The 17714-nt window shown below is 38.5% G+C and overlaps 1 protein-coding gene across 1 annotated transcript; it reads left to right on the top strand.

Annotated features, from left to right (window-relative positions):
- The first annotated feature begins 138 nt into the window (after positions 1–138).
- On the top strand, positions 139–17124 carry oc90 (otoconin 90). The gene is made up of 15 exons (XM_067453427.1): positions 139–181; positions 2059–2118; positions 2232–2427; positions 2820–2926; positions 5350–5472; positions 5646–5711; positions 8687–8737; positions 9637–9753; positions 9885–10004; positions 10600–10686; positions 10783–12018; positions 13595–13693; positions 14598–14769; positions 16330–16436; positions 16541–17124. The coding sequence occupies exons 1-15, from the start codon at positions 139–141 to the stop codon at positions 16984–16986; spliced, it is 3030 nt and encodes a 1009-aa protein (XP_067309528.1). The 3' UTR covers positions 16987–17124.
- The last annotated feature ends 590 nt before the right edge of the window (positions 17125–17714 follow it).

Here is a 17714-nt window from a genome sequence, read left to right as displayed (position 1 = left end):
TCTTACACACACCTGCATTAGAAGAGATTCTGAAGTGAAGAGTTTGGAGTGATCTCTTGGTGTGGCTTTACCTGAACACCGCAGGACTTAATCTATGATACCGGAAGGTACAACTGATTGTTTTGTATCAGGACAAAGATGAGGCTGCTGTATCTTTTTCTCCTCTTCATCCTGCAGAAAGGTGAGAAAATGCTAACAATCTTCCATCAGTAGTGATAGTGCAGGTGAGAGTGAGTTCATCGCCCTGAAACTGTCATTTAGATGATCATTCATCTTAGTTCCTGCACTTTTTTAATCAGCATATTAGATTGATTTCTGAAGGATCATGTGACACTGAATATTGGAGTAATGATGAAAAAAAGGACAAAAATACTTTTACATTTTCAATATGAAACTAGCAACAATTTTGAATAAAATTCTACAATTTAGCATTTAAAAAGTTTTTTTCATTATTCATTAAATTCAATGCATATGTTATAAAAGGTTTTTATTATTATCATTTTTTCTTGCATAAAATACTATCAATTTTAGAATTTTTATTTGTAGCTTGACAAAAAATATTTTGGTTAATATTTTGTGAAATTGAGTGCATAATATTGCGGATTTTTAAGATTTGGAATATTTTTAAATCATATAATTATAATATTTTTATTTTTCAAATAAAGATTCTATTAAACTAATTTATTGAACACACGTACAAATGACTTGATTATATTAAATAGCTAAGAAAAATTGTGCTTTAAAAATCTAGTGCTAATACATTTTGATTTCTTATCTTATTGGGCAAACATTCTTACATTTCTGTTAACGTATTATGATTATCAATTCATCAGAATGTTATAGGGATAAAAAAGAAAATTTGGTAAAACTTTACAATAAGGTTTCATTCGTTTACATTAGATAATTTATTAACTAGCATGAACTAACAAATGATAATTTGATTACTGTTTTTGTTAATCTTAGCTAATAATACAGCGGTTCATAGTCTGCTCATGTTAGTTCACAGAGCATTATCTAATGTTAACAAATACAACTTTTGATGTTAATAATGTATTAGTAAATGTTAAAATTAACATTAACCTCTCAATCTCCAAGGACCCTGTCAAAGTATATTCTTTAAATTGTAAATGTCTGTGGAAGAGCTCTGGCATGTGGTACCATTTGAAAGCTTACCATTTAAATTTCTACTTTCCCAGAGATAAGCATCCCTTTGGCAATGTTTTACACAAAGTAACTTATTTACAGGCCTAGCCAAATTGAAAAGCTTCCCCTAGCCACATACAGTGGTCTAAATACAACATTTAAGTGTAATTTAACCAGAGGCGGACAGTTCATTACTGTGTAACCCAGTTCATTACAAATTCATTACATTTATATAGTGCTTTTCTAGACACTCAAAGCGCTTTACATAGAAGGGGGGGATTTCCTCAACCACCACCAATGTGCAGCATCCACCTGGATGATGCGACGGCAGCCATTTTGCGCCAGAACGCTCACCACACACCAGCTGATTGGTGGAGAGGAGACTGAGTGATTAAGCCAATCAGGATATGGGGATTATATGGAGGCCATGATGGACAGGGGCCAATGGGCAAATTTGGCCAGGATGCCGGGGTTACACCCCTACTCTTTTATTGAAGGACATCCTGGGATTTTTAACGACCACAGAGAGTCAGGACCTCGGTTTAACGTCTCATCCGAAGGACGGTGCTCTTTGACAGTACAGTGTCCCCATCACTATACCGGGGTGTTAGGACCCACACAGACCACAGGGTGAGCGCCCCCTGCTGGCCTCACTAACACCTCTACCAGCAGCTACCTGGTTTTCTAAGTTGGTCTCCCATCCAGGTAGTGACCAGGCTCAGCCCTGCTTAGCTAAGGAGGTTAACAAAGATTATTACATGCTGTAGACGTGCAGTTCATTATTAGTTCATGTTAACTAGTTAACTAATGTAACCTTATTGTAAAGTTTTACTAAAAAATGTAATGTTATTATCTATGTTAAATATATGAATTCATGACAAAGAAACGTGAAACATCTGTTGTTTGTCTGTGCAGTTCATGGTACTGCTGTACTCTGCCCAGAAAGTGACCCCAGCTCTGCTGAGCTTCTGATTGGTGAGTGCATTCAACATGAACAAAAAAGGAAAATATCATTTACATAATTGACATAATATATTAAACTACATGCATTCACAATCCTTTATCTTTAAAATATGTGTTGGGTACAGGTTGTCTGGGTGTGCGGTTCAGCTGGCTGTACTCTGTGTTTGACGACCTGCGGTCAGTCCTGGAGTTTGCGGTCAATCTGCGCTGTGAGACTGGACTCTGTCCCGCGGACATTCAGAACCACGGACATTACTGCAGCAACGCAAACACACGGGACACAGTGCACACACACACACAGCCTGCCGACACACTCGACCGGTGAGAGCAAACTCAGAAAGAGAAATGGGAAGCGGATGGAATTAGACTCAGGAGGGGGTAGAAAGATTTTAAATGGATGTATTAACTTCACAGTGGAGTCCACACCAACTTATTGCATGCTCTGAAAACAGAAAAGAGATTAAAAGCACGCAGAGCAGTGAAGTGTGTAAAAAACAAGCAAGCACTTTATATTAATGTGCATATAAATGCACACATATAAACATAAATTAGTATAAATGCAAGCCGCACCTAGACAAAGAACAGTCTATAGTGAGATGTTTTTCATTACCTTTCATTGTTATTTTGCCCTTTTCTGTTAAGCTGCTACAAAGATATAATGCTAAATACAGACATATAAATAGAACATTGAAATGAATGTGATTGTGTTGTAGGTGCTGTCTTAACCACTGGAGATGTTCTCAAGAGCTAAAGGAGAGAAACTGCAGTCGCATGACACCATCGTACAACAACTACACCTGCAGCTACAACTCCAGCTGTGGTACACGTACTTTCAACATATTCACTGCAGATTTTTACTTTTCAAAGAGCCTTTAAGGTTTAGTTCACCCAAAAAGGAAAATTCTCTCATTAATTCCTTACCCTCATGTCGTTCCACACCCGTAAGACCTCCGTTTATCTTCGGAACACAAATGAAGACATTTGTTGAAATCCGATGGCTCAGACAGGCCTTCATTGACACCAATGTTATTTCCTCTCTCAAGACCCATAAAAGGCACTAAAGACGTCATTACAAAGTCCATAGGCGTTTCTCAATGTCAAGGAAGGATCCTCGGAAGCCAGAATTCCAAGGATGCTACGTCATCGACATCCGACGAAGGACTGTTCCAATGTCGAGGATCCTCGGAATTCGGAGTCCTTCGTTCGAAAAATATGTCATAAACAGGAAAGGATGCATATGAGTAGCCTTCGCGCTCTTCGCGTCCTCTCTCATCTTCCACGCTCCTCTATTTATACATCCGTTACTCTGCCGTGAGCCGAGCCCGGTGTGGCGATCAGCTGGTGCTCATTATCACTCCACCGGCCCGCTCTCACAGTCCCTCCCCTCCCTGCTTGCCACAATGCTTTTATTTACGTTACCAAACATTTGTTATAACCGTAGTAAATATAAGTAAAGTTTAACGTTTAAATGCCGGTACAAATTACTACTGTATTGATATAAAAAATATACAAATAACGTTACACATAACGTTATTGATGGGCCATTGATGGCCAACGGACCTTTTCACTGATGTAATGATGCAATGACGTGCACTTGCTAGCCTGTTCCATTTACGTGTTCTCCGAATGCTAAAGAGGAGCCTCGCCTAGCCTCTGAAGGAAGTGACTTGGAAGGATCAGTCCTTCCAAGGAAGCATCCTTGACATTGAGAAACACCTCATCTCACTACAGTGGCTCTACAATCATTTTATGAAGCGACGAGAATAGTTTTTGTGAGCAAAAAAACTAAATAACTTATATTGTGAGGGGCCGATTTCAAAACAATGTTTCAAACGGTTATGAATCAGTGTATTGATTCATGATTCGGATCGTCAATGTCACGTGATTTCAGCAGTTTGACACGTGGTCGAATCATGAATAAATACATTGATTTGTAACGTTCGAAACATTGTTTTGAATTCGGCCAATCACTAATATAAGTCGTCATTACACTATATAAGTCGCACAAAAACTATTCTCGTCGCTTTATAAAATGATTGTAGAGCCACTGTAGTGAGATGGGCGTTGTAATGACGTCTTTAGTGCCTTTTATGGGTCTTGAGAGAGGAAATGACATTGGTGTCAATGAAGGACTTTCCGAGCCATCGGATTTCAACAAAAATATCTTCATTTGTGTTCTGAAGATGAACAGAGGTCTTACGGGTGTCGAACGACATGAGGGAGAGTAATTAATGAGAGAATTTTTCTTTTTGGGTGAACTAACCCTTTAAAGGAAGGTATGTCAATAAAGTGAAGTGACGTGTCCTCTGCATTTAACCTATCCATGTTAGTGAATACACATTAGGAGTAGGGAGTAGTGAACACCCACACCCACACACACACACACACCCACACACCCACACACCCACACACACACACACACACACACACACACACAGCATTGGGCAGCCTGTAGCACCCGTGGAGCGATTGGGGGTTAGGAGCTGACAGAGTTTGTCAAAGTGTCCCGTTCCCGTGCCGTGATCTCCCCGCCCTCCTTGTTGGATTCAAACAAACATATGACTCAGATCTGAGGAGACGGTAAAAAGGTCTTCTCCCAGTTTATTGTTATAATGGAATATATATAGGAAAAAGAGAAGAGGCGTAGTATGGATTCAACCACTGAGAGAAAGATTACATCACATATACATCTCCTGGTATGGGGACATGCAACAGGTGGTACTTGCATTATATAGAACACATCTGGTAATCATTATACCAACCAGGAGACCCTTCGGATCCTGCTATCCCTTTTCAATGTAAAGAATAGGGACCATGAGACCCTCTCACCGGACAAACCTAGTTAGCCTCTGACGGGAGAAACATGTGGGGAGGGGATATGCTTCACTTAAAGAAAGATAGAGAAACGGAAGACAACGGGGAAAAGGCAGGCCACACTTATATTTGTGTGATCTGGAATGAAATAAGGATAATAAAGGTGATTACTTAAAGGGTCAATGCTGAGACCTGTCAGGAGCCTTGCTCAAGGACTCCTCAGTCATTTTCTGTCAGAATTGAGAATCGAACCCATGACCTCCAGTTACAAGTCCGACTCACAAACCATCAGGATAACACTGAGATTTGAGGAGCTAGAATATTGCAAGGAGCTAAGAAATTCATCACTAGTATTTAAGTATATGAAATGATTCTACTGTCATGTGCAGAAAAGAGTTAGCTGACCTGAATTGTGTCCAACTTCTGCAGATATGTTGGATTTCTGTGAGGAAGGATTCTGCCATTGTGATTGGACAGTTATAGACTGCATCAGTTCCAACCATCCAGTCACAAAACAGGATCGAGGTAACCAGCCAATCACATCACAGACAGGTAAAAGTATTAAATCCCCTTTAACTGTTAAAGAGGAGATAAAGTCACTTGATGTTCACAGTGCTAACAACAAAGAGACATGCCAGTGGCAAACAAGTGTGTTCCGATATAAATGTATTACATGATAGCATAAAAAGTATACAGCATTCATCTGTCTTTTATGTTCTCTTCAGTCTCTCCCTTTGTGACGGATCTACCTGATAATGACACCTACATTAGTGATGTGCTCAATGGAACAGGTGAGGCTGTTGACACCCACATTAGCTCATTATTTTATCCTTTATTTATTTAGTCTATTTATTCAATTCAGTTCAAATACATTTTTATTTGTAGTTCTTTTCACAATACATACTGTTTCAAAGCAAAGCAAGTCATGCAGTTAGCTAACATCATGTATTCAATTAGGCAGAAATAATAAGCTCATTAAAGCAATTACACGTTGTGATCATATATATGATCAGAAGAATTGGCAGTTGAGTGTTGATTCAGAGTTATCACAGGTGTTGGGTCATCTGAAATCTTTGTAAGAGGCAGGATCCAAATTGAGTTGATGTACCAGCTATTTATGAGATGCATTATGTGACTGTGTGGCTATAGAGATGTGTCTTTGATTTAGATTTAAAATGGGAGCGCATGTCTGAGCCCCGAACACTATAGGCTATTCCAGAGTTTAGGAGCCAAATGCGAAAACAATTTCCTATTGTGGACTTCGCTATCCTAGGTACTACCAAATGTCCAGAGTTTTGTGACCTTAAAAGTCGGTTCTGGTAACCAAGGTGGATATTTCAAATGACCAAAACAAACACGCCCCTACCCCAAAAGGGCCTCACCCCTATTTTGATAGCTCCGCCCCCTACATATGTAACCCAGGCAACGACTCTGACGGACTCTGTGCCAGCCGGCCGAGGGTACGATGTCATCAATAAGTAAAAGCAATGTGTGTTACTATGGTAATCCAGGTTGAATGTTCAATCAATAAGTCCTTCCTTACATCCCCAAAACACAAACACACATGAACAACTCGATAGCAGAAGCACGACAGTCCAACTAACGAATTTATTACAATTATGACGTGATTAGAGGGTTATATAGATCACTAAAAGAGGAACAAAAGGAAAAAAAACATATATTAGGGGTTTATTATCTTACTTTTCAGACACACTGCGAGCTGACGCTTGAAACAGACAATGGTTTATAGGATGAATTGAATTGGTCTTTATCATAGACCGTAAAAAAATATGGACGACTCGACATCATCCGTTTCCGCTTGTCAGATTTGAAGCTTTCAGGCGCCCTTGCACGGCGCGGACATCTTGGGACCGAGTCTGCGCAGTAGCGATTTCGGGACCGGAGTTGCGCAGTAGAGCGCAGGAAGTAGAGCAGGAAGTACAGCCGCGATTTCAAAAGCCCGCCCACACTCTCGCAGATGCAGAACAATTAATTATGCTGGTGTGAAATAAACAGTTATGGAAATGTAGAAATTAAAGCTAAAGATCTAATCTGCTCCCAAAAATTTCGAAAAAAGTCCGTTAGTGCCTCAGTGACAACTTCACTCAGAGAAGCCGTCAGTCTCAGCTGTCAATCATGACGTCACACCCCCGTTTTTATAGCATCAGATAACTAACTCAAACTAAACTTATTTTTAAAACGAACACCTGAAATGAAATCATCGTGATGATAACTGCCTTCAGTGACATACACTAACTTTGGGGAACATTTTTTGAAGTGTAATTTTATTATTTAGTTTGCCTCGCGTCCATTAGAAAACACAGAGGGGCGGCTATACTGGGACCGGTCGCCGGGGGGCGATCGAGGCGCGAAAGCTTCAGTAAATGAGAGGGAGACTGCAGGCTTGGTCTTTATCATCACTGACGTGAAAGACGATACGATCGCAAATGGACAAACAAGTAAACATGACTCACAAGTATATTCAAGCAAAAGCCAGCATATATATAAGTTCTGTTCTGTAAAATAAAACAAAACCAATGTTACTCGCCTATCGAGAAGAAACAAAGCAACCTCGACGTCCGATTGCAGGCCAAAACGCTCCTTTAGTTCTCTCCAGCGATGGAAAGCTGATATTTCTTGCCTGATCATAAGCCTTCTTTTGTTCCATAGGCATTTTCCACATTTGTTTTTTATCTGCCATCTCTTTCTTTCTGTCGCCGCTCGGCTAATGTCCGTCCTGTGTCCTGACTTTTGAATAATGACGTGCACTGAGCGCTATCTTCTCACCATCATTAGTAGACACGCCCCTTACTGCTGATTGGCTACAAGTGTGTTTTGGTACTCGGCCTGAGACACTTTTATAAAGCATTTTATAAATAACACTTACCCCACCTTTAAAGAGCGTGATGGAATGTAGAGCGACAAAAGACCTAAACCATTTAGGGTTTTATAAGTCAGTAGCATCACTTTGTAACCGATAGGGAACTTAATAGTGAACAGGTTTTTGGTTCAATATCTAATACTTCAGTCTTATCCATTTTTAATATAAGAACATTGCTGGTCATCCAATATAATATATCTTTAACACACTGTCAACTTGGATCATTTAGAAATTTTATCTGGTCTTGATGAAATATGCAACTGATCAGCATAATTTCTAATAATATTACCATTGGACAGCATATTGAAAATACCAGAGGACCTAAAACAGACCCTGGCAGCACCTCATAATTTACAGATGTTAACTTGGATAATACTGTTTAAATACACAAAATGGTAATAGTCAGAGAGATTTGATCTAAACCACCTTAATGCATGTCCCTGAAAAACAGCGCAATCGATATTAGAGTACGTTATGATCTATAGTGTTGAACCCAGCACTAAGATCAAGTAGAACTAGTATAGAGATGCAGTCTTGGTCCGAAGCGAAGTAAGTAATTTGTCATTTTAATGAGTGCAGTTTCTGTCCTATGATGGGGTCCTGAATCATGAATTAAGATGGATATAGTCAGGCGTTTTAAGCCATTGGTCTCTGTAAGGCAGAGTACATCAAACCTATTATCTGTGAAAGCACTCCCAGTCTATTTTATTGTTTCCTTTATATTTGCAACAGGTGTACTGCTTTATACTACTAAAATGTGTTTTATATACTTTATAAATGACTTCACATTTGTGTAACAATGAAAAGCCCTGCCTACTTGCTGATAGAATGAGAGAGAGATTTAGATATCTTGCTAATCAACTTACAGTGTGGTTTGTGTCTCAGACAGGGTGGAGCGTTCTCCATCAGACATCGACATGGAGATCATGTTCTATGGTAAGACATATAGAATGTGGAAATATATAAACAAACATATTAATATAAATAAATATGAAAAGTTTATCTACAGTATATACATTTATAAATATATAAATAAATCAAAACTTTTTGTAAAATATAAACTACCATTATAGAAAATAATTTTATTTAGCATGGATTAATTAAATTAATGAAAAGTCATTACTAATACATTTATGAGGTTATATAAGATTTCTACTTCAAATAAAAAAAGCTGATTTCTATTCATCAAAGAATCCTGAAAAAAGTTATCCTCAAAGATATTAAGCAGCACAACTGTTTACAACATTATATATTATAATAAATGTTTCTTGAGCAGCAAATCAGCATTCTAGAATGATTTCGGAAGGACCATGTGACACTGAAGCCTGGAGTAATGATGCTGAAAATTCACCTTTGCATCACAAAAATACATTACATTTATATTAATAGAAACTTTTTTATTGTAATAATATTTCACAATATTCCTGTATTTGTGATCACATAAATGCAGTGATGAGCATGTTCTTAAAAAATATAGTACTGAAATATGTAAATACATACTGAAAACTGAAAATCAAACTGGAATTATGTTTAAGAACATTTTCTGCACTGTAAAAAATTATATGTTTAATAAGTTATGACAACATATGTTTTTACATTGTTTTAACTCATCAAAATAAGTTAAGCAATGTTAAACTTGTTTTTATTAGTTATACAAGATGTAACTCATTTTTTAAAGTCAGTTTAACATCATTTAAGTTGAAATAACTTAAACATCCAAGTCGATTGTACTGCAAAAGTTCAAAATTTACCTTTTTTTTACAGTGTGTGCACATAAAAACCCCACAGGACTTATTTTAAAAAAGATTACATAAAAATAGCTCGCTCTTTTTCAGGTGTAAATGGCACACTGAATGAGACTATAGGCAACTTCACCAATGAGTTAGTGCTGGTCAACAGCTCTCAGAGCAGCAATATCCAGAGCATAAAGTACCCTGGGATACATCACTCAGGTAACACGCTTCACTAAACTCTTATTTAGCCTCTTTTCTGTAGCCCAGAGGATGATCTTCCCAATTACTGCATGTTCTGGTAACTCAGCCACCTAAAGACTTCACTGATCTAAGCTGAACTTCATCTTCAGGTCCAGAGGAAGAAGAGAATGAAGCAGAGGAGAGCGAGCTGGATAGAAACTCAGAGAGAGGAAGTACAGTTGAGAAAAATAAAGAGGAGCCAATAGAATCTGAGGATGGGGTCTCCAGTGGTAAGAGTTGGTGTTTTTCACAGCTAAATCGGGTAACATCAACACTAAGATGCACTGTGTTTGTTTGTGCATTTTGAGCTTTTAGCTAGTCTCAAACAAATTCATCTCCGCTAGTACATCAAGGACTTCTTTGAAATTCCACCCCTCTCGCTCCTCACTGTTCAAAAACACTTGATCAAATGTGATCAAATGATTCTAAATGAAGACAAGCCTTTAAACCCCCACAGTTTGAGTTCAGCTGAGGCTCTTAGCATTTATATTGCATTCATTTCTGCTGGCTTCTTCCAGGTCTTAGTTAAGCGGTTTAAAAGAAAGAAAGTCTCTATATACAGTGGTTAAAGATGTAAATTAAGAACAAACAGCTAAAAGTAAACACCAAATATCAGCAACAAAACTAATTCAGTACAATAATTATTCAAAACAATACAAATCAACTTATTAAATGGATAGTTCACCCAAACAATTGTCATTTAGTTACCCTCATGTTATTCCAAACCTGTAGGATTTTCTTTCTTCTGCACAATAAAAGATGCTTTGAAGAATGTTTCATCTGTTTTTGTCTATATAACCTGTGCTGCAACTTTCTGTATTTTAGTTTCTGCTGTGCTGATAACAAAAGAGAGGGGCAGAGACAAAGAGGAAATCTCTACCACCCACAATGCAATGGAGTGGAGCACAAACAGTGAGCCTGTCTTATCATACTGAAAACATATACGCAAATGACCTCATTAAAACATTCAGCATGGTTCGTGACTGTAATATTTTGGTTTTATTACAGATGAGCTGACTGTTAGCATGGGGCTAACCACCACAACAGAATCTCAGACCGTCACAGACTTACCAGACACACATTCAAACACACACAGTCCGCACTTTACACCCCACACAACAACACCAACAACATACACACACACTCACACACAACCTGACAGTCATTCATCTGAGGAGGACAACGATGAGAATGATAAAGAAACCTTTCATTTAGCTGCAAGCAAACCTGTCACACACACGCCTGCACATACTACGCCCACTGTAAAACCCGTTACGTACACATCTGGTACACATACCACAACGAATTACTCAAATGACATCGCTAAACTGTATGTCAGCCCACCTTTACACATCCTAACAGAGGAAAAGAGTGACGAGTCAATGGAGGAGAGAGAAGAAGAGGAGCAGGACATGGAAGAGAGTGACAATGAAATAGAAGAACATTCAACACAAACCAATCAAAGCCCTTATATAGTTCTGATCACAACACCCACTGAAATAACAACCAATCAAAACCCACTTCACAAAACAACCTTGCCAACAGCTACTAATAAAAATACAGTTGCTGTAAACACCGCTGTGCCACTTTCATCTACAAGAGGAAGTGAGGAGAGAGATATATGGGTTGAAGAGGTGGAGAGAGAGAGTGAGGAAGATAAAAAGACAGAGAGAGGGAGTGATTTAATAGTAAACCCCTCAAACGAGAGTCAAGAAAGCAGCGCAGAATATGGCGACTTAAGCACAACCAAACCAACAATTCAAACACAAGCCAACACAAAGCCATCTCCTTCTGAAGAGGATGAAAGGCACAATATAGAAAGCAACGAAGATCTACAAAGTGACGAAGAAGAAGAAGAATCAGTCAATAACCAGACCACCACGATCCCATCCAAGGTCAGCGAGGTCAGTCCGTACATGTGGATCATTCCAGGACAGTTCCCTAAACCTCCCATACACAATGTGCCACCAAGACCAACGGTTTACCCAGCTGCAAAACCAACTAGGAACAAAAAGACCACATCTGCGGTTCCCCACGAGCCTGTCAGCACGCGGACCACAACCTCAGGCCATGCTGCTGTTGAAACCATCCCTCATCCCCAGAAACCTCCCCGTCCCACACTGGATCGGTTACCATCATTGACCAGTAATGTTCGGCAGGAGTCCGCTGAGGAAGAGGAGCAGGAGAAAGAGGAAGAGGAAGAACACGAGCCATCTGACAGCTCACAGGAATCAGAGAAAATCGGTAACATCTGCAACTTCAATACAAACTATATGATTTAGCCAGGCAGGATGTGCATGCTTGTATAAACCAAATAGGCCCAAAACTGGTTCATTACATACTCATGAAATCAAATGATTGTTTGAAATGATTGTTGATGAAATATAATTGGTTGATCAGTATTGTTGTACCAAAATGTTCATTCACAAATATACACTGCTTGAGCAAATTATATTAACCCTCGTCCTTCCTCGGTTCATTTTGACCCGAAGCTCATTTTGAAAAACATTTTAAAAAATTGAAAGTTCATCAAAGTAGACCAAGACCCTAGGACTTTTGTCGCACTTGAACCACGAATGCACAAAAAAATATTTGACTGGAGTTTTGTGGCTGAAATGTAAAAAACAAGCAAATCCTTCACTCGCGGGTCAATTTGACCCCCATAGGATTGAATGGAATGTTTCACACAAAAACAAAAAAATGCTCAAAATTCAAACTAAAAAGGCTAAAACTTTACCAAAAACTATTTTATTATATCTAACGTTACTTGTGTATCTGAATGCACACTGAAGAGAAACTGCCTTTAGGACCCATCGGAACAGCTCATGCTCCATATAGAGCTATAAGGTCATCAGAATCTGAAGAATATGCTTAAATTACTATTTATTTACTATTCATTTATCAAATTTAGTAACTTAAAGGTGCATTATGTAGTATTTATGCAGTAAAATATCCAAAAACCACTAGGCCGGTGTTATATATTTTTTGTTCAGTTGAGTACCTACAATATCCCAAATGTTTCCAACTATTTGTAAATTGTGATAAAATTGTTATTTTAACTAAGGACCGGGACGTTTCAGCATAGCGTTTGAGCGAGTCGCCTGTCAATTGCGTCATATCTGCGCTACCCTCGGTTTCGGGATTTATTTGGCAGGAGCGCTTTACTCTTAGCAGTGTGAACAAGAGAACGCACGGAGTAACATCATAACATCATTTTAAACACACTTAAATGTATCTAATATGGTAAACAGAGCTGCTTTACCTCATAATCATAACCGGAAGAGCGGATCAGTGCAGGCGCCCGGTGAATGTGTCCCGTCCCGTCATAATAAAAGTCCTGGTATTTGCGAGGCGGGTATTTGTGTAACAATCGCTCCAGCTGCCATGCTCAGCTCCACAACACTCGGCCCTGCTCTGCTTCACACTACAGTAACGTTAATAACCGCATGCATGAACGTGATTTCTGCCCGAGTCCTATTTTCCACCGGCTTTGATGTGAATGCTACGCTCAAATTTGCGTCATCAAACTACTCATTTGTTTTGAATAGGCGCCCTCCAGTGGACGGAAAGTTGCATGGTGCACCTTTAAAGGTAAATAAAAAATAAATACAATTTACAAAACCTCCCAAAAAATTCTTAAAAATCTAAAAAAATTATAAAATAAGCTTTCTTGACCAAAAAAACAAAAATTGTAAGTATAGGTTTAGGGCTTCGTGTCATTTTGACCCATGAGAGGAGGTTTTGTTACAAAGTGTGAGGCAATGATGAGGGTTAAGCTATTCTCCTGCACACTCCAGAGAAATCATTGTGTGTTTCCCAGAGTCTCACCGGATCCGGAGACGGGCAGCGCCGTTCTTTGCCTGGTCTCTGCTGGAGGCCGCTGGACTGTCAGACCTGCAGCAGCAAGAGGACTCTGAAGGTGAGAAATTTAGAGAGAAACACAGACCAAAACACACAAATACAGACAGATAACAAAACATTGAGCATGTGCAGTTATAATCAAGCTACAGTCATCATCTCTCTGTTCAAGTAAACATGAAACATTGCATAATAGAACATTTGAAGCATTAAGGCTACAATCACTGGTAGAGTTGTAGACTAAAGCTTTATGGCATATTAAAAATGACAAATTATAGATAAAAATAAAAAAGATCCCATAATTGATTCACCCTCAAGCCATCCTAGGTGTATATGACATTCTTCTTTCAGACGAATACAATTAGTTATTGTACGGTACCAGACACTAGATATTTCCCTTTATAAAGTTTTAAATATGGATATATGAGTATTATTTACACAAACCTATCGATTTGCTTCAAAGGGCCTTTATTAAGCCCCCGGAGCAGTGTGGATTACCTTTATAATGAATGGATGACTTTTTTGGGCTTCAATTTTTGGGCTGTCATTCACTGCCATTATAATGCTTGGAAGAGCCAGGACATTTTTTTTTAAAATACAACTCCGAGTGTATTCGTCTGAAGAAGAATGTCATATAGACATAGGATGGCTTAAGGTTAGTAAATCATGGGGCAATTTTCATTTTTAAGTGCAGCTGAAATATTTAAATGCACGTAAATAAGTGGATTAGTAAAAAATACATGCTAGATGTTTTTCAGGGTTTTTTTTGGACATCTATTACCATGCCATAACGTTCTTTGGAGTACCACATAGATAACATGCTACAGTACCATTACCATGATCTCTGTATTATGGTATCAGCACAATGGTGTAGATTTTGTACGAGGAATAACAATATTCCAGCATTAAAGAGGTGTGTATACATTAATGTGTGTGTGTGCGTGTATGCGTGTGTGTGTGTGTAGAGTGTAGCATGTCTTTCCTCCAGTACAGTGCATCTGGACAGGTGTTGAGGGACATGTCAGCTCTAGGAGAAATGCTGCACTGTCTGACTGGACGATGTCCTCATGAGTATCAACACTATGGCTGCTACTGTGGACAACAGGGGACAGGAAACCCAGTAGACCAACTGGACCGGTCAGAACACACAAAAACACACATATCTTCACCGGCTAAAATGCCGAAATCAAAAGTTTGGGTTCAGTAAGATTTATATATATTTTTTTAATTTATTTAAAAAAGAAATTATTAAGTTTATAGAACAAGGACACATTAAATTGATCAGTAGCACTTATGGGGAACACATATTCACTATTAACTATGAATTTTGCCTCAAACTCCAAACGTAATGTTTATTAATAGTAAGGTAGTATTGGTATACGGTAGAATAGGGTAGAATTGAGGGATGTAGAATAAGGTCATGCAGAATAAGGCATTAATATGTGCTTTATAAGTACTAATAAACATAAGCTAATAGCCTAGTAATATGCATGATATTATCAACTAGTTAATTGTGAGTATTAGACACTAAAATCAAAAGATCAAAGGGGACAGTAAAAAGATTTTGATCAGTGAAAAAGATTTTGACAGTAAAAAGATTTTAGAAAGCATTTGATTAAAAATAAATGCTTTCTAGGCATAAACTAATTTGACCAGTAACATTTAAAAAAAAAAAAATCAAGCATCACAATTGTGGTCATCATTGATAATAATAATAATAAAAAAATATTGAGCAGCAAATCAGCCTAGTAGAATGGTTACTAAAGGGTCATGTGACATGAGGGTCATGTGAAAATTCAGCTGTGCCATCACAGTAATAAAATAGTTTTAAGATATATTAAAATAGAAAACGGTTATTTTAAATTTCAATATCTCACAATATTACTGTTTTTGAAATTTTTTTGAATTTTTGAAAAAATAAATATGTATAGACTTTCATTCTGCATTTTTACCTTCTCAAAAAAAAAAATTTAGTATGTTTTTAAGGCCATTTGAATTATAAGGACATTTGAAATGTCCTCATAAACCACATTTATAGTGTAATACCCGTGTAGTTATACAAATTTGTGTCCTCATAAACCACATAAACAGGCTCTCTCTCTCACACACACACACACACACACACACACACACACACACACACACACACACACACACACACACACACACACACACACACACACACACACACACACACACACACACACACACACACACACACACACACACACACACACACACACACACACACACACACACAATTTGTTCTTGTGACATATGGGGACTCTCCATAGCTGTAATGGTTTTTATACTGTACAAACCATATTTTCTATCCCCTTACACTGCCCCTACCCCTAAACCTACCCATCACAGGAAACATTCTGCATTTTTACTTTCTCAAAAAAACTCATCCTGTATGGTTTATAAGCATTTTGAAAAGTGGGGACATGGCCAATGTCCTCATATTTCACCCTCTCCTTGTAATACCTATGTTATACCCATGTCATTATACACATTTGTGTCCTCATGTCACAAAAAACATGCCCACACACACACACACACACTTTGACTGACAAACAGTGTATGCAAAGATGCACATACAGACATGTGAACATTACTGTAATTGTGTAGTTATATTCAGTGCTGAAGCTGAAGCTCTGTTGTGTCCTGACTGTCCTTGTCGTGTCTCTGTGTCAGGTGCTGTTTTCTGCAGCAGTGCTGTTTGGAGCAGCTTAGTCTGCTGGGCTGCAGAAAACACAGAAAACTCGACGCTCAAATCAGCTGCCACAAAGGAAAGCCTCAATGTACGACATTACACACGTGAAAGCATGCAAAAACATCCATACTTCACAAATGCTATGATTAAGGACAGTTTTGTGTTAATGACTGTGTTGTGTACGTGTGGCAGGTTCAGGTGTGAGTGTGTGTGACCGGCTGCAGTGCGTCTGCGATCGCTCGACTGCCGAGTGTATGGCGGCTTCACACCTCAACCACTCAGTAACCTCCTCATGTTCCGGACCCCGGCCGCCGTGCTTCCGTAAGCCGGATTATTCAACACAATCAGCCAGTCAGGACTCAAGTGAGGAGAGCAATGAAATCATCCCACCGCGACCTCAACTCAACACACACAACCAATCAAACACACACGTTCAGCCACATACACCCACCCTCAACAAGAACCCCACACAGAGCAAACCACAGCAGGGCATCAAAGAGGAGGAGGAGGAGGAGGAGGAGGAGGAGGAGGAGGAGGAGGAGGAGGAGGAGGAAGAGGAGCCAGGAAAGGAGAAAGAAGAAGAGGAGGAAGAAAAAGAACAAGAAGAAGAGGAAGAGGAGGAATTGGAGCCGCAGTAGGAGATGGTTGTATATTTTTATAATTTTCAGGGAGGATAGAGGAATCAGTAAGAAAGGATGTAAGGATTTAAGGAAATGTTAATGTGTCTTAACTCACTCCGTATATCCAGTGGCCACTGAAGATCATCCAAGATCTGCTGCTCCTCCTCCGCTTGTGTTTGATCTGCTGAAAGACTGTTTGTGTGCTGTATTTTTCAGCGAGTTTCTCAGTATTTTTTTTGTTGTATCCAATTGTAACTGATGATTGTTTAATTAAAAATAAACGCATTTATTGTTTATGTACAATTTCTGAATCCATATCAAATATGTTTACCTAAGGCTCTCCAAATTTCCGAGACGTTGCAGGCAATCTGGTCCAACTCGAGCAATTTGCTGATCCATTGCCCTGTCTGCCCCAGTATTATTTATTATATTATATATATATTATAATATTATAGTTCTGATTAGGATATTACTTAACAGCTTTAATTTAGTTTTAGTTCTATTTCAGTTAGTCATTTTTAGTATTTCAACTATTATTTTAGTACGTCAAAAATTATTTCAGTTTCTAATACATTTTCAAGTTTCAATTAACAACATTTTTTTATAAAAATGTCGAAGCCAAGACAATGAAACAAAACGTGTTTCACGTTTTGAATCTCATGAAAAATATCAAGAAATGTCTGTGGCCATATTTCACTCATTTGTTTTTTTAAATAAAATAAATGAAGTCTATTTGTAAGACTATT

This window comes from Pseudorasbora parva, chromosome 9 (genome assembly GCF_024679245.1).
Source record: "Pseudorasbora parva isolate DD20220531a chromosome 9, ASM2467924v1, whole genome shotgun sequence".
Classification (NCBI taxonomy): Eukaryota; Metazoa; Chordata; class Actinopteri; order Cypriniformes; family Gobionidae; genus Pseudorasbora; species Pseudorasbora parva.
The sequence above is the reverse complement of the archived record's forward strand: the minus strand, read 5'-3'. Positions and strand labels throughout refer to the sequence as shown.